A 23662-nucleotide genomic window follows, 5' to 3' on the forward strand; every position below is an offset into this window, starting at 1 on the left:
ATAGATAAAAAAGAGAAAGAGGGTTTTCAAATAAGATAGTAATGTTAAATCTGCTACAGTGTTGTGCTCATTTACTGAAAATCTAGCAGATGTTGTATTAAGAGTAATAACAGTTACATATTTCTCAAGCTACTGAATAATCCAAGATGGCGTACAACCACGAAGATGCTCCAAATACTCGTTTGTTTATCATGTGTGGCAAAGGCGCCACAGATGAAATGCTTAAGAAAACGTTTTCTGCATATGGAACTATTAAGGACCTGTGGATCGTAAAAGATCGGCGCACAAATGAAGAAAAAGGTAAGAAACTGCAGAAAATCATTTCGCGAAGAAGCCCGACCAAGGACAGATAACTCTGTCAAACCGTTAAAGAAGATATATCTTTATACTAAAATGATCATTCTTTCTAACTAGCTATTTTCTCGTTTGTTATTACTAGTGTTTGTCACTTGGAAGGGCTTGTTGATGTGTTTAGCGATCATTTTAGAACGTAAATTGATAAGACGAATGCAGAACAAAGAACGGGTCCATTGTTATCCACATGGATCGTAGGAATAGCTGGGATTCATATCCTATTATGTCAGGGTTTTACACAGACTTTTAAAAATGGGAGTCATGGTGACTCACAATATTTATTTTTGGTAGTCATTTTCAATATTTGGGAGTCATGAAAAGTTTAATATTTCTTTGGGTTAATCATTCTCAGTATGTAAATGTATGTCACACCGGGTTATAGCTAAAACGGCACCACAGCAGAACGGCACCAAATTTGTGTGGCGAAAACGGCACCATATTGGCGAAAACGGCTACTGATTTCTGGGCTAAAACGGCACCATATATTAAACAAAGTATGACGGTGACTCATGTTTTATTTCATTTCATTATAACATTAGCAAGATTATATCAACATATGAGTCCTTCTCAAAATCCGTGCATATTTATGTCAGATGTTTGTATCGGACAAACTTAAGTCAAAATCAAACCCAAAAAATTATGGTAACTAACTTATCCCAATATTTTTCTACACTTTACAGTAACAAAAGTAGGGAAACTATATTTTTATATTTACTTTACACCACCCAATTTTACTCAATGTTCATGTGTCACAACTCCAGTGACTGATGTCACAGATGTGGCATTTGATTTTTGTCTTTTTCATAAGCAATAAATATACAATTTCAAAACTCCATGTTATATTGTAAAACTAGATATTTTAATATATATGTACATGAAATAAATATTATCTTTGGATTTTTTCTTTTCAAAATGATGTTACAAATTTCGTAACGGCAGTGACACAATTTCAGGAAATGTCTAATAAAATTGGTAAAATATGAAAAAAGCTTGCATAATATATGTTATGTATATTCAGAAAAATTATTATGTTATGTAAACCCAAAAAAGAAAAAAAATCCCCATAAAACCAAAAAACTAACAAACAATGGGTTGTTGTTATTTGCTTTATTTAACGTCGCACGTACAACTAAGGTATTTCGGCGACGGTAAACAATGGGTACATTTGTGCGTTTTAAAAACAATTTCATTTTGACACTGAGTTTGACACTGGGCGATTTCAGTTGAGTAAATGTACTTAAAACATCAAAGGTTGCGATGTTTTCATGCTAAATTGGGATGCCCTTTCCAATCACTGTGGGCACAGTAGATGTATTTACTATCTACACATTCTGCAATCCGATTGTCAGCTATGGGATGCCCACTTCCAATCACTGTCGGCACAGTAGATATATTTGGTTTAAGCACATTTTCATTTCGTCAAAGAAACCTGGATAGGCGAACAAGCCTAGTGGCTTATATAGACGCAACTCCATTACATTGTTCGAATAGCTGGATACATAATTGAAATAATTTGACAACAAAAGAAAAATACTGTGACAAAATAACAGATAAATGATTGAATAATAAATATGTTCGGTATAGTGTTGGATATGCCTAGCAACTAAAATGAGCAGCCACAGAAAATCAAATATATAAAACTTGCCTTACATTGAATATATACGTAGATTTGATAATTACTGTAAGCGGTTACTTTTAGAAATGAACTGTTGTACTGAGTTCAGAATATCACTAATAGTTGAGTTATTCAATGCGCCGTTACCGTATAAAGTAGTTTTCACATCGTATCCTTGAATATAAAAATACATCCTTGTTCTTTAATTTTGATAGTTCCGACATAATAGTAGATGTATTTATTATCTGCAATCCGATTATCTTATAACAAACTAGTTTTCCCCATAAGATTTTAGTTGGTGCCGTTTTCGCCATAAGATTTGTAGCCGTTTTGCTGTGGTTCCGTTTTAGCCTGCACCCTGTCACACCACCAAATGAAACTACAGCATTGTTCAATTCAAACAGCCAGGATTACTGTCTCCTCTGAGTTCTCTGGACCATTCTGACAATATCATTTTTTGCTTATCAAATCGATTTTATTGAACTGAGCTGTGAGGGTCACCCATAAAAACTTGCGTCAAGCTTGACTCATATGATAATATTTTGAGAGTCGTTTACACAATTGTTGCGTCAAATACGCAGGAATCACGCGTCATGTAAAACCCTGTTAAGTGTAGTAATAATGTATGTAATGTCTAAAAAATTATGGTTGCTCATGCGGGAGTAGGTGCGGACTTTCAGATTTCAATTAGTACCTGATGACGATTAGTTACTATTATTGACGGTGCCGCCTTGAAGCTCAGCTTGGCTAATGAGCATGATGAGTCAATCTAATTACTCAACACCTCACGGTTGGACACCAACCCTATCTCAGATAAGTGCTCATTTACAAAGTCTCAACCAACTGATTGTTTACCTTTCTGCATGGTTTCTATGCAGTAGGCAATTTTCCCCCACAAAGAATATGTATACAGTGTTTCCACAGATGCTCATATTGCATTGTATCTATTTGGTTAAGGGGTTAGCTGACCAAAATCCTAACTGACAGCTAACTATATGGATTGTAAATATGGGGTGGGTGAGAGATTTTGGTTAGTGTGAAGGATCATCAAGGCTTTTTTTAACCAGCAGACCTAATAATCATGGTAATCATATTTATAAAAGGCTGCTTGATCATGTTGTTCGGAAAGAGGATCCAAGAGCTGGGACTAGAGTTGGGTAGGAGTGAAATGGTATGCTCTTACCACAGTACGGTACGTATTGCGGTACAAGGCCTTTGGTTCGGTCCATTTCGGTTGTGTATATGAGATATGATCATAACGCAGAAAACTGACAACAAGAGCCAAACCTTATATTGCAGGGGTGGAAATAACCCATTGCCCCATGTCTGAGTCCAGTGTTTTTTTCTGTCTGGCAAGCAAATTTGTATACCACGCTGTATCAGTGTCCAGTTGACTTTCCAATGTTAATTATGTTGTTTATTTAAAAAATCAACAAGGAAATAATCCGGGTATAGCATGTATAGTGGAAAAATGATCAGGGCAAGTGATATTACATGTGGCACTAGCCAAAGTTATTTCCCCCTCTGTATTGTTTAATGCCATATAAAAAACTAACCATAATCTTTGTTATTTTGAAGGAACAAAATTGTCATTATATGACTAGATAGAAATGATGGTACGAAAAACGAAAATACTGAATTTTTTATTGCATTACGGTATACTGAACCGAAGGCAAAATGCTGTGGTTCTACTAATACCGCGGTATGCTGTTTCACCCCTAGAGTTGGGATCACCTACTGAACACTAACACAACTAACCCTAAGGATTAAAGATCCACACAGGATCTGTGAATCAAGGGCCAGAGTTTGTAGTCTTAGCCAAAGACTGCTTCAGAAAGCAACAGTAAACTGCACTTCTTCCCACATAACTACTACTCCATTCCTCTTCCCACAGAGGTTACTCCTGTCATATCTTCCTACGTAACCTCTGTTCTAATACGGCCCTTTCATGGTGTGAGCGTTCAAGACTCGTGATTGGAGGCAATCAGATTTAGTTGTGCAATCAGCGATGTTGTTTCAAAAGTGATCATTCGCAAGGCCTCGGTAATTTGCGTATGCTTCGAGAAAAACTAAATTTCTTCCCCTGCGTAATGGGCAAACGTTTCTTCTAGACAGAACTCAGTCATGTTATGGCCGATCAATGGCGTCTCCATCGCCCTCGTTGACAACGGACAAGCTAGCCATTAAACGTCTTGTGTGTAACATCAACACAATTCCCCGGCAGATGGGGGATATTTGTGGCCCCACATTTGCTTGTGTTAGTCAGGTTGAATCTAAGTCGATGTTACGCGTGTTCTGATTGGATAGAAAGAAGGGAGTTAATTCGTGTTGCGATCTTTTGCCGCTAGGGGATTTTACGAGAACCGGGAAATATGGCCGTATTAGAACAGAGGTTCATAGGAAGATATGACAAGTAACCTCTGTGGGAAGAGAATGCTACTACTCATGCCTCAATACCATTCTTACATGTCTAAAGACAAGCATTACTAAGGCTGTAACGATTCACTCGCATCTGCTGAATCGAACCGTAGCCCTTCATGAATTCAATTCGTTATTCATGGTCACCAGAACCAAATATTTACGATTTTTTTAAGAGAGCATGTTTTTCTTGAACCCTTATGTCCTTTCCAAAGTGAGATATGCAAGAATGGAACATGTACTAGCATTGCAGTAGTGCAAGTCATGTTAGTTTGCTAAGGCCGCACATGGTACTGTCGACTATAACTATTACATACCAAATTTGAGTGTCATGAGATCACTGGTTATTGCTGTGACAAATCAAAACTGTCAACATAGGCGTTCCATAAAGTGCATCAATCTCTTAACTACAATATTATATTCCTGAATAATTATTCGTATTCGTTACCCAAAATTCATGATACGTATCATATTCGCCACATAGTGTATTCGTTGCAGCCCTAAGTATTACACTTTATTTCCCAAGCTTCGTTTGTTCAGCAAATTATAAGATATTGTGGATGTGTATCCATGTAACACCTTCCAGGTTTCTATTAGTAATCAGTAGACACTAGACAGAAGGTAGATGTTGGATAATAAAAGTTGAGAATTCATGGATTTATCTAGATCTGCTTAGAGCTTCTTTCTTTTTCAGCTCCAGGTTAAAATGTTGTTTTTTTGTCATGTTTGTATTTTAACATTATTTCTAGGAGCATAATAAGCCATGTCAAAGTGCTCATGGTGGAAAGATGCCATTACCAGTCCAAATGGATAAATGAACCAGTGACTTTGCCTATCCCTGTATTAATAGTTTGTCTCGGAAACTTGTCATGGTTGTAACATTTGTATATATGCAGGATTCGAAATATTCCATATATTAGAGTGCCATGTCACGGTACATATTGAAATGGCACGGATGAAATATGTTCTCAGTGCCCTTGTGGCATGCCTAGTTCTTTAGAGACATACCTCACCTTTAGTGTTTTATTCCCCAAAACAAAACACTTACGCAAATGCCAAACAAGCAAAAACATTTATTGACTTTATCGCCCAGGAAATCACTGGAATTATGATGGAGGATGTAAAGAAATCTGGTTGTTTTTCCATTAAGAGTGTTGGGAGTACTGAAAAGTTCGGTTATTGAAGAGGAAATTGTGTATGTTAGATATATTGAACAAGATAACCTGTCACACAATTCTTATCTACTAAAGGTGCTGGGAAAGCAGAACAAATGAAGCTTAAGAAAACCATCTTAAACAGATTAGACATATCAGTGATAACAGAAAACAGTTTACATTTGTTGTTTACTAACAATAAATTTCAAATGATCATCATTGTTGCTACAGTCATCTATTCTAAAAACATGTGGGCACACTTGATTTCTGAAAGGCACATTTAATATATTTGCCTGGTGCCCTAAGGCACACTTAGAAAAAAAAGTATTTCTATCCCTGATATGTTATGCATTCTTGCTAGCAGTAGTCAATAATGTTTTCATTTACAGGAATTGCCTACATCACATTCAGTCGGACTTCGGAGGCAGCCTTGGCGATGGAGGAGATGAATGGGAGAAACATCGAGGGACAGCCTCGACCACTCAAGGTAAGAAGTGCAACATATCATCATTACTTACTGGGGGGCATAGGTTGCTGTACACAGTTGTGTTCCTTGGGCATGGCAGAAACCTATGACAGTGGGTTTGAATCCTTATCTTCTCCCTTACTCCCTATCCTCTTTCTTTCCTCCTCCCCCCCACCCCCCCTTAAATAAATAAAAAAAATGATGTTACTTGCAGTGTTTCCGTTCTCCGGTATATACCTGAAAATAGCTGGTAAAATTCGTTGGGGACCGGTAAATTGAAAGCCAAGCCGGACACTGTGTCCGGTAAATAATCATGTATTAAAATAAAAAAATCATGGGTAAGCGAAATCACAGTCTTGGCTGTGCTTTCATGGTCGCAAAAAGTGTTATGTTTCGGAAATACCCAGGCTAAAAATAACTTCAAAATGAGTATTTACAGTATGGTAATAGGATATGACCGGCAAATTTCATTCATGACTGGTAAAATTTTAGGTTGCCAGACACAGTGTCCGATAAATAATTTAGTCAGCGGAAACACTGTGCTTGGGTTTGTAGGCAGCATTCCTATGTCCGCGATTGTTTCCAAAGTTATAAAACAGTAGAGTGCTAGCTATGAGACAATGTTATTTTTAATCAGTTATCTGTAATATGAAACAATCATGTGGTGTAGCTTGTAAATGTCTAAGACCTGAAACACTTCAGGCTTTCATCACTCATCAACTTCACAAGCCATACTGTTGAAAGCAATGCTATATCCAACTTGCTTACTCGCTGACTTTAAATGCCACTCTATCTCTCGTTGATCAATAATGTTAAAAGAAAGAAGGTTTCTAAAAAAGCTATAGCATAGTCAAGTTTATAAGGAAAACAGTATTTCATATGGAATCTTGTCTGAAGGGTAAAGGGTTATTACCAGCCCAGAATTCAAGCACCTGCAAAGAAATATTTGTAACATTTTTGTATGGATGTCTTTTCATGTTCAAGTTGTTACTACGTTCAAGTTATCGATGTTCCTAATATGTACTTTTTCAAGATGTTTACTTTGTTTTCCCATTTTTCAGGTTGTCATAGCAAATAGTAAAAGAGAAGGATCTATTCGAGACCCCAAAGAGAAGAGAGAATTCTTCGATTATTTGTTGTTATTCCAAAAGCCTTCAAAGAAGACGACCTGCGTACAGAGTTCAGTGTGAGTTTGCAGTGTTACTTGGTGACAGTTTGACGTGGGAGGCAGGATTGGGGATTCACCCACGAAAGAAACTGCCTCTTGCTTTGTGGTTAAAAGCGTTCTTTCATCTTGTCGGAAACCCGGATTTGATTCTAAAATAGATACAATGTTCAAAACCCATTTCTGGTGCCCCTGCTGTGGATATTGCTAAAATTGGCATAAAATTTTCACTCAGCAGTAACCTGTCTGAAAGTGTTACATTGTACCCCTTCGCTTCACAGTAAAATCACTCCGATATATTGCAGCGGCTGCGGTTAAAACATGAACCCCTTTCACTCACTCATTCACCCAACTTTAGATTGATTGTTTGAAGGTCATGTTCCCTGTTCTGTTTCAGCAATATGGAGACATTGACTATGTGAATGTTCTCCGTAACAAGGGCGGTGAAAGCAAAGGTTTTGGCTACGTCAAGTATTTCCGCCCCTATCACGCGGCCAAGGCCTTCGAGGAGTGCGACAAAAGTAAGATCTGGGTTACCCTCATCACTGCTAAATGACCTCAACATATTGCCTTACATATATGATATGAATATAATGATGATAGAATGAAATTGTTCACCCACATTTTTTCATATACATACAAAGGATGATAATTCCCATGACCCATACATCGAGAGGTTTCACTATATGGCAATCAGGAGATTCTTTCATGTTTTTAGCATGACCGGCAATGATAAATATTATCATAATAATAAAAGTAATAATAATACTGGGCTCAGGGTAACACTATTTAACACAAGGAGCATGCGCACAGCATATTCTTGACAGGGTTTGTGTGTCTATTGTGTATGTTGAGGGTGTAGCAAGAACTTCATTTGGATAAGGTAGATTAGGGTATTTTTCGCAGTTTCTGATTTTGTCATCATTGCTTCTGAAGATCTGAATGTTTACATGGATATTGCTGAACTATTCCATGTTTATGACCCCCTCTCTTAAACATTGGCTATTGTGACTTTTAGGTTACAAGGCGATGTTTGCTGAACCTCCACGCCCAAAAGGTGTACGAGAAATGGACGATCCGGAATACTACTATGACCAAAATAGAGGTGGGTAGAAGAAGTTCCATTGGTCCCCAACAACCTATTTATAATTGTATGTTTTTTTGGTTATTTTGCCATTCATTTTGTATTCAAGTTTTCAGACAAAAATATGTCAGTTTTGATTTATTTTCAACTGTCACCAGTCCTTGTCGAAAGCCTTTTGTCATTTGCGTCAATTGGCCAAAAATTAAATTATAGATATACTTACAAAACTTGTTATATTTTTTGTACCCACGAACCTGGTATATAGAAAAACTATTACAATATGTATCATTTGAAGTGTGTATTGCAGTATACCAGTATGTAGTTAACACAGTGCAGTCCAACTTGTTATTCATCCCATGCTCAGTGAGGTCAGTCAGTGGCCAGTACTGTAGAACAATGTATGATGTATGTATATATTTTCTAACCTCAGGGTCGAAGAGGTCGTATGATGAGGACTATGGTGGCAGCTACAACCGACATGGTGGTGGAGGTCATCGTGACCACCGTGACCATCGAGATCATGGTGGGCACGGTGGTGGTCATGGCGGTGGTCATGGCGGGGGACATGGCGGGGGACATGGCGTTGGTATGGGTGGTCTTGGTGGTGGCCTTGGAGGTGGACTTGGCGGTGGACTTGGCGGTGGTCTTGGAGGGGGTCTAGGAGGTGGTCTAGGAGGTGGACTGAGTGGCGGTCTGGGCGGAGGTCTAGGTGGTGGTCTTGGAGGACCTATTGGAGGACGAGACTGTAAGTGGATGGGCAGTTCACCTGAGGCGTGTTCAGAACCGCGAGCGCCTGCGCTTTTGCCTCCCATAAGCCCTCGCATCGGCCCTGAACGGATGCGAGCGCTTGGTTACATTAAACCATTCGTGACCAACTCGTGTTATTCCGGGACAAGCCGAATAGCTTCTTGTCTTCTTGTTGGAGGTTACGGAAAGGGGCGAGTGGTGATGAATGACATTAAACATGGTCGCCATCTTGGTTCGCTTGGCGAGGCAACTGAGAGGATGGTTCGCGTGCGCGCGCGGCCACTGGAACGGGCACAGGCGTTCAGGATCAAGCGTTCGCTAGCGTTCGCGGGCACTCGCGGTTCTGAACACGCCTCTGGTTTATCATTGCATGTCGTTGAATGACTTCAAGAACTGTGTCTCTAGTACAATGTTTGGTGTAAATTATTGTAATTTGGTTCTCTCATTGCTCAGTTTATATCCTCATTTTATCGGAAAAACTAAATAGTACCAAATCAAGGGTTAAATGCTGGATGCTTATTAACTGAGAGATGCTGGAAAGTACCATCACTGACAGAATCTTTCATCCACAGTCCCCATGTCGCCAGCTCAGATGGGTCCGCTTGACTTACTGGAAAACTACGCCATCTCCTCACCGTGTGTCAAGCTTCAAATTGTGGCTGCGATAGGGCTGCCCCAGCGCTACCTGTCCGTGCTCTTCAGCCTTGTCCCCGGACTGGAATATTGTGACTTCAATGAGTCAACAGGTAAGGCAATCATTGTTATCCCCCGCCGCGCGTTTAGCGCAAAGCGGGGGATATAGTATTAGGCTCTGTCCGTCCGTCACGAATTGGAATATCTTAAGAACCGTTCACTAGATTCTTTTCATATTTGGTACCTAGGTTCATCACAGTATAAGAAAGGCCCAAGTCAGGTTTGGTGACCTTGACTTTAATTTCAAGGTCACAAGGGGACTTTAACGTTTTACCTGCATGTTAAGCTATCTCAAGAACTGTTCACTGGATTTTCTTCATATTCAATACAAAGCTTTATCTAGGGAAGGCGCAGGGCCCAGTCGATTTTGGTGACCTTCACGTAATTTTCAAGGTCATGGCGACACATTGAAGATTTCAGCATGTAAACGTGCATGTTAAAGGTCACATGCAACGTAAAACACAACTTTGCAGATTCTGATACCTTTCGGTATTGACTTACCGAAACAAAGCGTCAAAAATGCAAATTCAACTTATAAAGTTGAAAAATAACGCGATGAAAAAAAACGCGCGAAATCGGAGTTCAAACGTTTCACTAATTTTCCCCAGACTTTTCTGGGGAATACGGGTTTCAACAGCTGGCTGCGCTCATAGCACGTGCGCAGTGAAATAGGTTCGCGCAACTTGGAAGCGGGCTGTCTGGTGAATACTCTGTGAAGGCTTTGGTGTGAGCTAGTTTCCTAATGTTTTGTTGATATCTCACAGGTGCGAGCTTTTGTATGTTATGACAGTAAATAAACTGTTTATATAATTTCATTTGTCTATTTCACCACACGTTCTTCTTACGAGTCACTTTCTCAGTTCGATGCTTAAAAGCATTATTTAGAGTTGACACGATTTCTAACTGTGATATAGATATGTCGCTGTCACAGACAAAACTCAATGTCTTGTTTTATTGACACCAGTGTGTCTGCCTGCCTGTCTGCTAATGACAATATTCAATACACAACTGCGATCACTGACCACATGCAATTTGAACTTAACACCAATCAGGCTATACACCATAAACAAAAGCGCATTGATTTATGGCCCGAGTTCGGTCTCTGTCACATTATGTAATTACACAGACAGGCAGGTGTGATACTTGAACACATGACATGTTATGATGTCTGTTGATTGCAAAATGTTATACACAAAAATGAGCATGTATTTACAAAACCCAACTTTCTATATATACACACACAATGACCCGTGAAGGCGGCATCTGCTAATGAACCAGCCGTTATACTTGAGTGCACACCCACCCGCTCTGACTGGGTTCGGTATCCCGGCTGCTTCGTTTCGAGGGAGGTAAACCCAAGTACAAAATATTGCACTTTTGATTTGCGATTATCGCTTATAATTTTGTTTATTTGTTTTTTCATAATCAGCAATGCATATTATATGTCATGAAGAAGTGATAATTGTGTTTTAATTATGTTTGATTTTTTGGTTGCATGTGACCTTTAAGCTATCTCAAGAACCGTTCACTTGATTGTCTTCATATTCAATGCAAAGCTTTATCTAGGGAAGGCGCAATTTTCAAGGTCACAGAGACACTTTGAAGATTTGAGCATGTTAACCTGAATTGTCAGCAAGATATTTCAAAAACAGTTCACTGGATCTTCTTCAAAGACTTTCAAGACTTCCCTTAAATGTTTTTCAAAAAGCAATTTCTTTAGTACTATTTTTGCATATTTCATACACTATGACATTCATGTCAAAGTCAGTCTTGGAACTATGTGTGTGCTTGAACACCTAAAGAGCAAGACATCAAGAGAGGTTGACTGGTCATGTTTTTGTTGACATTTAGCTTAAACTTTCATTACTTTATAAGTTTGATTTGATAATTTGGCGGGGGGGGATTATGTCACCTTATTGACAATGCTTGTTTAAGTTATGTGTTGGGTGTGTCCCTGGTCTACAAAACTTTACACAGAAGGTAAAACATTTGAAATGTACAGATATGTAGTACATCTATATATTCAATGTGACAGGTTTTGTACAGCTCTGTTCATGCTTGTGTGGTAGATATTGTATTGTGCTGTATGCCCTATGTTTTTGGTGTTGTTCATTACTATATATCCTTGTTGCAGGAGCTACATGCATACAATATGATACATCCTTGATGCACTGTACAGCACTGTATATCCCTATGTTGCAGGTATTGGGTATGCACGCTACTCTAACCCTCAGTGTGCATCCTATGCCCGAGACAAGCTGGACGGCTTTGAGTACCCTATTGGCAGTCAGCTCCGAGTGTCATTTGCCGACGGAGGGGGATCCCCAGGAAACAGTTTTTCAGGGTGAGTCACTTTACAACAATTACGACCAATATGACCACATTATGATGTAAGCTGTTCTCGAGGGGGACATGGGCTGATGTACGTTCAATGTTTGTTTATGTTCCCTGAGCCGGAAGGGCGAAGGGAACATAAAGAAACATCGATGGTTCGAGAACAGTGAACAACGTATTTATCTTACCGAACACCTCAATGGTAATTTTGAACTGTTTGAAGCATGGGTATCAGATCATTGCATGGAGTATAAGACGACAAGAAAAACAAATTTAGAGTTATCTCCCTTCCATCGATTTGCATTCGCAAAACATCGGTAATTTCCGTACATCATACGTGATTCAATGTTATTTGAGATAAAGAATTACTACTACAAAGTACCAAATGAGTTTGGCATTCCCAGCAGGGTACATAGAAAATGTTACTCACTTGTAAGCGGGGTACATTGAAAATAATAGAAGAGCACTCAGCCAATCAGAAAACAACATTTATGTGTGAGGCAAGATAATAGGTCGTATTCAGTGATTTATACTCCATGCCCTTCACCTAATACTCATTTCTCTTGCTGTAGGTCAAGGTCAAGAGATGGCCCTGACGTCCGACATAAGGTGAGTATTAGACTAGCAAGATCGTCACACAGCACTACGCTATAGGATGTACCAGTATTTGTTTTGGGGACATGTTGGCCCAGTTGTTAAGGTTGCAGCTGTTCTTGCATTGTCAGCACAATACCTGTGCTTGTGGGTTTCACCAGCATGGTAAATGACTGAAACTTGGATCACTTCAGGCTTTCCTCCAACAGGCCCTCGTGTCTTTGTGAAGATTAAAGATTAAATGTTTTTAAAAAAATTTGAGATGACCCCCAACTCGAAATGCTACACAGAACAATACATTATGACAAGGCCGGACACTTTTGTATACCCCACCCAGCTTGCTTTGCTGATCGCTACGCTACCATCGCATGTAATCGATTAAAACTTAATGTGAACATAATCATGGATGATTGGCCTATCGAGCACCAATCATGAAACCTACCAATTCTATATTGTTATTTCTGCAAGTTGATTGAAACCCGATTTTGACTCTCAACAAACAACGATCTTGACACAAATGGATGACAATATATCCACACAAAGTAAAACTCGACTTAAGCAGACTTAAGTGTTTGGTCCAAGCAAAGTGTCCGCCTTGTCATAATGTATTGTACTGTGAAGCATTTCGAGTCGGGGGTCATCTCAAATGTTTTATTTGTTTTTAACATCTTTAATCCTCGCAAAGAAAGACACGAGGGCCTGTGTTTCCTCCTAGATCCAGCTGACATGCCAAGAATACTGTTAAAACCTCACTCACTCACTCTGAAAATATACCACTACTCTATAGCAATTCAGTGTGTTTGTACTGTATCGTTTGAGCACAATGTAACCATGGTAACGCTATCTGTTGTAGGCCGCCATGTTGCTGGAGAAGGCTGGGATCAACCCACACCAGGTCCTCAACGCTGACAGCTCCATGGAGAGGGTTGGGTACTGCAACATCGTCCTCCCCCCTCCCAAACCCCTCAAACCTGAAGACACGCCTGTAGCACAGAGGCTGTTTATTGTGTGTCAGCCCTCGTCTGTGTCCGAGAAGATTCTGCGAGATGCCTTCTGCAGATTTGGAAATCTTATCGATGTGTATCTTCTGGCAGGTAGGTTGTCACTGTCATTGTCTCGTCCTGTCTTGTAACATATATGTACTGTACTTGTCCAGACGTCTCTGCTCAAAAACAGTTGGTTATTCCTTGATCAGTGGATCAAGCATTATTGTTTGATCAGTGGATCAGCATGCCTGGTGGATCAGTGTTCATGGAGGATCATTGGATCAGCATGCATTATGGATCATTGGATCAGCATGCATGGTGGATCATTGGATCAGCATGCATGGTGGATCATTGGATCAGCATGCATGGTGGGTCATTGGATCAGCATGCATGGTGGATAATTGGATCAGCATGCATGGTGGATAATGGATCAGCATGCATGGGTCATGGATTGATGCATTGGATCAGCATGCATGGTGGATCATTGGATCAGCATGCATGGTGGATCATTGCATGCATGGTGGATCATTGGATCAGCATGCATGGTGGATCATTGGATCAGCATGCATGGTGGATCATTGGATCAGCATGCATGGTGGATCAGTATGCATGGTGGATCATTGGATCAGCATGCATGGGTGATCATTGGATCAGCATGCATGGTGGATCATTGGATCAGCATGCATGGTGGATCATTGGATCAGCATGCATGGTGGATCATTCATGGTTGATCAGCATGCATGGTGGATCATTGGATCAGCATGCATGGTGGATCATTGGATCAGCATTCATGGTTGATCAGCATGCATGGTGGATCATTGGATCAGCATTCATGGTTGATCAGTGGATCAGCATGCATGGTGGATCTGTGAATCAGCATGCATGGGGGATCATGTCCAGTGGATTAGTGGCGTTAAACAATAACAGACAAAGAAACAAACTTTGGTAATTTGATGGTCACTTGCAGTTGAGGCATGGCCTAAGTAGCTCTTCAAAAACTATTCCATTTTGTGCTCCTTTTAGTCATCTGTATGACGACACATGCTATACTTGCTGTCTTACCCATATGTACCTTTTATCTCTGTCAGGACGTAACTACGGTTACGCCAAGTTTGGTAGCAAGGAGTCAGCTATGAAGGCTATTCAAGTGCTACACGGTCAGCACCTCACTGGACAGAGGCTCAAGGTGCTGGAGGCTGAGCCCCCAAGAACGAAGGAGCAGGGGAGGGGCCAGCAAAGAAAGCCAGATACTGATGTGGGTGTGATGCAAGGTGAGAGGGATAAGTTAGTGTGAGTTGGAGTGATACTGTTGTCATGGGTTACTGTCGTCATGGGATGGGATACTGTCATCATGGGTTACTGCAGCAGGGGTTCAAAAGTCCTTGATGATGTTAGATTCTGTCTCTGCCATTAATCTTAGAGTCTTCCAACCAGATTTGTTACCTGATGTTCTTCATCTGTAGATTTACTGTTGATGTGTGGACTTAATTAGCTGAGTTTACTGGACTAAAGGACAGTTTACAGGACCTGGCTCTGGAGTAATAGCCAACTTTTGTTGCATAATTTACTGAGTAGTTAATGCTGAATGGGTAAATATTTGCACAGTTAGGACAGAAACCCTTTTGATATTACAGGATTTGAAGGTAAATACAAAATGTATATATAGAGACCCTGAATGTTCATGACACCTGTTGGCATGTTTGCACTGGCAAAACTTTGATGGTGAGCAGTGACATTTACAAGAATTTTTGAATCCCTGGGAGCATTGCCTAGTTGTGACGGGTGACTTGATCACCCCACAGACTTCTTAGTTTTGGGAATTTCATTACATCTTCTAAAAGAAAATAATGAAATTGTTTTTGTGAGTCTGAAAGCATTTTCTAATAAACATTGCTAACACGTGTAATTAGTCAAGATGACTGGTTACAGGGCGTAAATGTTGGTGACAGATAACAAGACTTATTGTCTCCCTATCTCCCGGTCCGGTACCTCTCTTGCAGTGTTTGTCTTCTTGAATTGTGGCCAGTGGAAGAGACTCAGTAGATTTTCATCCATCTTAATCTGTCTTCCTGTGGAAAAGTAGTCATGATCATTGACCAGAAATCACTCTCACATCTTGATAGTGAGATATTTGAAAACAACAGCACCTATTAATTGGATGGGGCAATCATCAGATCTGTTTTCATTCCGTGGAATGTTAATGCAGATTAGATGTTTGTTGATATGTTTTCCACCACAAATGTGGAAGTTTCTATTAGATGACTGTTTCAGTGTGTCGGGTCATGCTGAATTCAATAGGATTATAGGGCTGGATAGACCCCAAGGCAGAATGTGTGTCCCTCTTGTGAATGACTGTAACATTAGGAAATTAAATGGAGATCTTGAGGCAAAATGCAAGTATTTAGGCTTATGATCAGAGAGAATTTGTACAAGAAAGCTAATGCTTAAGTCGAAGCCAGATGTGAAGTTGTAACATTCCTACAATGTGAGATGTGATGAAAATCAAATGATAAGGTTGAAAAATGTTTGCTTCACAGGTAATGACATTTGAATTATTTGTCAAGCTGGTTGGCACCTGGGTGCCGTTGTACAAACAACCGTAGCAGTGTGCCTATAGTGGGACAGTGTTACAGGTATGGGAGTGGCTATCACCTTAGCACTAAGATTGTATTGTACTACGGCAACTAGGTGTGCTTCAATGACTGAGGAACAAGTAAAACTGCTTCAGTGCTGTTTCTGAAGACCCAGTACCCAGAGGTTAAAGCTCGTTACATCAAAGACCTGGGTTCGATTCCCCACATGTCAACTATGTGTGAAGCCCATTTCTGGTGTCCCCCACTCTGATATTGTTGGAATATTACTAAAAGCACAAAGCAGCGTAAAACCATACTCAGTCAGTCAGTACCTGGGAACGAATGTTTTTCTTCTTCAGCCTTGCAGTGGCCTTTTTCATAATCAAGTATGTCAATGTTAATACCATGTCAATTTCTTAACAGTTGACTGACCTTGAAACGGACGTCACCAACAAACAGACATGCGCCTGTGACTTTGAGCAGTCGACCAATCACAGAACACCTGACAGTGAAAACGGAAAACAATTGACCAATCACAGTACATGACCTGATAACTGTGAACATTTGTGACAAATAGCCAGATATCTCCTTTGCCAATACTGGTGACATTATGGTTGACTGTGTAACGTCTGTGAACCCGTTCTTGTTCAAATCAAGTTATTCTGGCCCATTTCACACTATGTTGTAGGATTATTATCTAAACTCAGATTTTTGTGGGGTTTTCTACACGTGTGACTGTTAAGTCAATTACAAGTCATCAGCTGCATATAATCACTACAAATAATGAGATTTTGAAAGTGTAAGAACTCATCATCACACCAGTATTTTACTGCTTTGTTCTTGAAGCAAAGGAATTTTAGAACAAGAACAGTGTTGACTCTTCAAACATTTGGGATAGTTTTAATCTTAATTCATTGTTTATGTGGATGTTATTGTTCTTTAGACAATGTATTGTGGGCTGGAGATACTTATTGCTATCACCTGTCTCGCTTATCGCCTGATCGCTTTTGTAGTTTATCATTACATGTGAGTTTTAGTTCCGCACAGATCACCATGTCCAGTTTGTGTTGCTGTTGAAGTCATCTTGTCATACAAACTTCACCGTGTTGTCCCATGTTTAACTATTGTTGTATAATACTTTCGAAAGAGGAAATAAATGTGATAAAGAATGGGACTGCTTCAGCGACATTTTAACTTGACTTCTTCATGACGTGTAGATGTGTTGTCAGGACATGGTAAGATCTTTGGGTGAGAGTCACGGCGAAGGTCTGGGTTCGATTCCCCACATTGGTGCAATGTGTGAAGCCCATTTCTGGTGTCCCCTGCCGTGATGTTGCTAGAATATTGCTAAAAGCAGTTTAAAACCATACTCACTCAATAGAACAATGCCACAGTTAAGATCACTGGATCAGTAGCTGTACAATAGAACTGTCCTACAGTAAGGATCACTGGACTAGTAGCTGTACAATAGAACTGTCCTACAGTAAGGATCACTGGACCAGTAGCTGTACAATAGAACTGTCCTACAGTAAGGATCACTGGACCAGTAGCTGTACAATAGAACTGTCCTACAGTAAGGATCACTGGACCAGTAGCTGTACAATAGACCTGTCCTACAGTAAGGATCACTGGACCAGTAGCTGTACAATAGAACTGTCCTACAGTAAGGATCACTGGACCAGTAGCTGTACAATAGAACTGTCCTACCAGTAAGGATTGCTGGACCAGTAGCTGTACAATAGAACAGTGTCCTACCAGTAAGGATCATCTGTCCTACCCTGGACCAGTAGCTGTACAATAGAACTGTCCTACAGTAAGGATCACTGGACCAGTAGCTGTACAATAGAACTGTCCTACAGTAAGGATCACTGGACCAGTAGCTAAACAATAGAACTGTCCAACAGTAAGGATCACTGGACCAGTAGCTGTACAATAGAACTGTCCTACAGTAAGGATCACTGGACCAGTAGCTGTACAATAGAACTGTCCAACAGTAAGGATCACTGGACCAGTAGCTGTACAATAGAACTACAGTAAGGATCTCTGGACCAGTAGCTAAACAATAGAACTGTCCTACAGTATGGATCCCTGGACCAGTAGCTGTACAATAGAACTGTCCTACAGTAAGGATCACTGGACCAGTAGCTGTACAATAGAACTGTCCTACAGTAAGGATCACTGGACCAGTAGCTGTACAATAGAACTGTCCTACAGTAAGGATCACTGGACCAGTAGCTGTACAATAGAACTGTCCTACAGTAAGGATCACTGGACCAGTAGCTGTACAATAGAACTGTCCTACAGTAAGGATCCCTGGACCAGTTGTATATCAGGCTGGACCAGTAGCTGTACAATAGAACTGTCTCGACAGTTAAGATCCTTTCAGCCGTAGCTGTACAACAGTACCTTTCCACTGTCATCACCGAACTAGTAACTGTACAATAGAACTGTCCCCTGTATAGATCACTGGACCAGAAGGTGTACTGGGGCACTATCCAATGGTTGGTTTAATATGATTTTCTTCAGGGATCGCAATTCTTTATTTTGCACCAAAGTGTAAGATATTCATTGTTAGATTACCAGCATGTCTTAGTAAATCCTAGAATGTAGAAGGGGCGGTGGGGTAGTCTAGTGGTTAAAGCGTTGGCTCGTCACGCCGAAGACCCGGGTTCGAATCCCCTCATGGGTACAATGAGTGAAGCCCATTTCTGGTGTCCCCTGCCGTGATATTGCTGAAATATTGCTAAAAGCGGCGTAAAACCAAACTCAGTCAGTCAGTAAAATGTAGAAAATTTAAATGCGGACATAATTTTCAAGACAAGTCATGTCACCATACCCAAGATTGTTCCAGTCAGGTAAAATTAAACTCAGTTAAAGTCAGCATGTTGAAGACATGTATTGACTTTGTGCTACCATCAGAAGCAAGCACCTATTACTATCATATAGTTGTAGAAGTACATGTAGCGCGAGAAGATGTTGATGACGGTGTTACTGACAGCGAGGACAAGGAGCAACTGACGCACGCCACCAGCGGGACTACACGGAGGATGACCGAGTAACTGACTGCTTCACGGGTAGTCCATGTGTTGTTTCACACAGGCACTTTTCTTGTAGGGGAGAGAAATTGTCAGCAAGCTGGTGCAGAAGCTGAAGCAAGATCCCCTGTGTCTTTTGACTGACAAACATTCTAAGATGACAACTGCAAAACACTTGAAACGTTTTAGTAGCCTTCCGATTCCTCTATGCCTTACTTTCATGAACTGTAACTGATGTTCAATAGGAGTAGAAATATTAACATTTATTCGGGATAAATATTCCTCTTGCTTAATAAAAATCTACAAACTTACAGAATGCAGATATCCCAGTGTGACATATTCAGAAGTAGTTTTCTAGGTTTTATGGTAATTACAAGATAGTAGGCAAAATGTACAATTAGCATATTACGAAAACAAACTTTTGAAAGTATGGTCTGTGACTAGCATTTGTACTGTTGATGATTTCTCTCTTCCCAAGGAAAATGTGACGTGTGAAATAAAGACATATGTGATGTATTGATACTTTGTGATCACAGGGGATCACATCATGTTGCTCAATCTTTGCTAAGGATAACCGATGAATTAATGTGAGATCACTTCTTTGAGTGGCATTTTAGAAGTACAATGTAGACAAACTTTATGGATTACAACTTCCGTATTTCCTGAGTGTGCGACGTTTCGAATCTGTATCGAAACGTCGCACTCACAAAATAAAGCGTTGTAATCCATAACAGTTTGTCTACCAGTATATTATTATGTGAGATCAGTCAGAATTACATGAAGCATTAAATGAAACAGAACTATATATTTTAAATGTAATATCAGAATGAAATTCAGTGGAATGATTCTGAGATAAGATGTGTTTGTCAGTAAAAAGAGTGCAATTCTTTGAACAAATCAGTAGTGTCCTTACACTTATGTACAGACAACAGTTTACGATAGCTGTAGTACAAGACGACCTCATTGAGGACATGCTTGACTTTAATTGTGACCTACAGAGTGACCTAATGTTTGTAGGATCAGTTAGTAATCAGGACCTATATTGGACATCTACCACTCAAAATATGTGAAACATAAACTGGTTATGTTATATAAGTATAGTTAATCTTGTTGTGCAATGAAAGATTAACTATGGCAAAATGAAAGAATCAGATGTTCTTCAGCATCTTTTGAAAAGTAAATACAGTGATAAGCAGATTATATCCTTAGCAAGATTTGAGTTATGTACTATAATTGTGATTAGAATTAGATCCTGCATGTTATAATCTATGAAACATTACTTTGTTGTGATGCAGAAGTCATAGTAAGTTGATATTTTGTTCTCTTGATTGTCTAAATTGGTTATTATTTAAGTGTAAGTATGGCATTGTGAAATGCAGTATATATGCTGAAAAAAAAGTTGAAAGTCAGGCAAGATTGGGGGTATATTTTGCATGAAATTGTGATCTCAGCTGTTACTACAAAAAGTACTCTCCAAAAGATTCATGATCCCCTACCTATTTGCCCAGTATAGATGTATTCAAACAAAGTGCTATGAATGCTAAACTGAAGAATTTATCAAACTTTTTCGGTATAGGTGACGTTTTTATAAAAGGATCTTAATTCTCAATGCATGACTTTATTCTGTACCAACTCCACCGATGTCAACTTCATCGCTAGATGTCATCCTGCATAGAGTTTAGCTTGGGGGGTTAGAGTATTGGGGACACGACTTGTACAATTGCATTATGACACTATTTATTTTTGTCCTTTCAGTTGTCCAGCCACCCCAGTCTGAAATGAAGCGAGGGATCAGTTCAGTGTTGTTGAGAAGTCTGAAGGTACTTACTTCAAACCAAACATTTTTCATTAGGAATTTCTTTGCTTTTGTGTGTGGTGTGTGGTTAGAGTTTTCGCTAGTCACACCAAATACTCAGGTTCAATTTCCCCCTTGGGTACAATGCGTGAAGCACATTTCTGGTGTACTCTCGCTTGATATTGCAGGAATATTGCTAAAAGCGGCGTAAAACTTAACTAACTCGCATTCTTTGCTTTTGAATCTGTTATCCGTGATCTTGAGCTTAGGTGCTCATGATCTCTTTTATGAGCCATGAGCTGAGCCCCTCAACCGTTGACGTATACGAGGGGAATGGTGTTACAGTATGTGCCTGATTGTGTCCACTGTGCTGATGGTTATGTGGTCTGAACTCTGTTAGGTTAGGAAGTCCCCACCTTGTGACTTATGAGGGGGTGGTGGTGTTACAGTATGTGGCTGATTGTGTCCACTGTGCTGATGGTTATGTGGTCTGAACTGTTAGGTTAGGAAGCCCCCACCTTGTGACTTATATGAGGGAGTTGTTACAGTGACTTATATGAGGGGTGGCGGTGTTACAGTATGTGGCTGATTGTGTCCACTGTGCTGATGGTTATGTGGTCTCAACTCTGTTAGGTTAGGAAGCCCCACCTTGTGACTTATATGTGGCTGGTGTAGTGGTGTTACAGGTTAGGAAGCCCCATGTGGCTGATTGTGTCCACTGTGGTGATGGTTATGTGGTCTCAACTCTGTTAGGTTAGGAAGCCCCCACCACTGTGCTGATGGTTATGTGGTCTGAACTGTTAGGTTAGGAAGCCCCCATCTTGTGACTTATATGAGGGTGGTGGTGTTACAGTATGTGGCTGATTGTGTCCACTGTGCTGATGGTTATGTGGTCTGAACTCTGTTAGGTTAGGAAGCCCCCACCTTGTGACTTATACGAGGGTGGTGGTGTTACAGTATGTGGCTGATTGTGTCCACTGTGGTGATGGTTATGTGGTCTGAACTCTGTTAGGTTAGGAAGCCCCCACCTTGTGACTTATATGAGGGTAATGGTGTTACAGTATGTGGCTGATTGTGTCCACTGTGCTGATGGTTATGTGGTCTGAACTCTGTTAGGTTAGGAAGCCCCCATCTTGTGACTTATATGAGGGTAATGGTGTTACAGTATGTGGCTGATTGTGTCCACTGTGCTGATGGTTATGTGGTCTGAACTCTGTTAGGTTAGGAAGCCCCCACCTTGTGACTTATATGAGGGTGGTGGTGTTACAGTATGTGGCTGATTGTGTCCACTGTGCTGATGGTTATGTGGTCTCAACTCTGTTAGGTTCAGGCTGCTGACATTGCTAAGAGTATTGTGAACTGCGATGTAAAGGAATATTCACTCAAATTGAAAAAGATCCTGTAAATCACATAATCCACAGAGCTGCTTTCAGCTAGTTCATGTCATCAGTGCTGTGATAGGTATATGAACACCATTTCATTGTATGTGGCCAGATTTTGTTATGACGTGTATTCACAATCGACAGCAAGTTTGTAAGACTTTGATATTATGAATAAGTAGTTGAGAGAGAAAAAAACACTTTTCCCCCAAATTATTGGGGAAATATAATTTTGCCTTGGGTTACACAAAGAATTTCTTGAAAGATGTTTTGTGAGTTCCCCCAAAATGGTCTCGTTCTTCCTTTCAGGGAATGTTATTGTAACAGCAACCGAAATAATATTCAGTCTCCAACATAGTACAGCTCACACTCATTGAATATGACAAGTTCACTCCAGAAATAATAAACAAAACGTTACCTAATGTATTACTATGTGGGTTGGATTTAACCTTTGTTGAATATCACTGTTTTAGGAGGACACATCAACCAAGGTGGAGATTTTGCTCGAGACAGGCATGGGTGAGGGTCTGTTATTAGAAGCACAGACTGAAAGAATCAAATGGTCAAATTCACTGCTATTAGCAGATCAAGACCCATACCACCACTCTAGTCAACAGACCCAGATGATTGGATCAGTGCAGGTGCGGTTGCAAATTATTCAAAGTCTGTGATACTGTCAACTACACCAGGTTCTACAGTGACATTTTTAACCTACTAACTCTCATGATACTTTAGGGGCGGTGGGGTAGTCTGGTGATTAAAGTGTTCGCTCATCACGCCGAAGACCCGGGTTGGATTCCTCACATGTGTGAAGCCCATCTCGTGTCCCCGACGTGATTTTGTTGGAATATTGCTAAAAGCTGTGTATAACTTACTCACTCACTCATAATACTTTGAGGAAGAAAGGTACTGCATTGATGAATTTGTTGTTTCAGATTCTACGTCCGGCCATGATAGATAGCCACCACCATGTTGCAATATGGACAGTTGAGAGACGAGATAGCCTTGTGGTAAAAACAGATGTCTGATCAAGCCGCACACCTGGGTTTGATTCCCCAATAGCTGTGGAACCCTTGTCTGTTGTCCACAGTGGTGATGTGGATTCCTGTAGCCTCGAGGTTAAAGTGTTTCATCAAGCCTCACACCAGGATGATTCTCCACATTTCTGAAGTCCCCAATAGTGATTTGGCTAAAAGAATGCTAAACGCATATCACAGCCTTGGTCACTCACTCAAGTGCATCTTTTCTCTTAATAAAACAAACACAATGT

The 23662-nt window shown here is 40.2% G+C and overlaps 1 protein-coding gene across 1 annotated transcript; it reads left to right on the top strand.

The window, feature by feature from the left end:
• Positions 1-114: 114 nt before the first annotated feature.
• On the top strand, positions 115-23662 carry LOC124270533 (RNA-binding protein 45-like). The gene is given in 15 exon segments (XM_046705555.1): positions 115-300; positions 5931-6028; positions 7069-7117; positions 7120-7193; positions 7570-7693; positions 8191-8277; positions 8687-9001; positions 9576-9749; positions 11899-12040; positions 12603-12639; positions 13478-13718; positions 14699-14881; positions 20974-21038; positions 22866-23033; positions 23328-23662. Coding segments are annotated over 15 exon segments (2004 nt in total). The 5' UTR covers positions 115-146; the 3' UTR covers positions 23421-23662.

The sequence above is a fragment of the Haliotis rubra genome, unplaced genomic scaffold (assembly GCF_003918875.1).
Source record: "Haliotis rubra isolate DU_JTF1 unplaced genomic scaffold, ASM391887v1 Scf1523, whole genome shotgun sequence".
In the NCBI taxonomy this organism is placed as follows: domain Eukaryota; kingdom Metazoa; phylum Mollusca; class Gastropoda; order Lepetellida; family Haliotidae; genus Haliotis; species Haliotis rubra.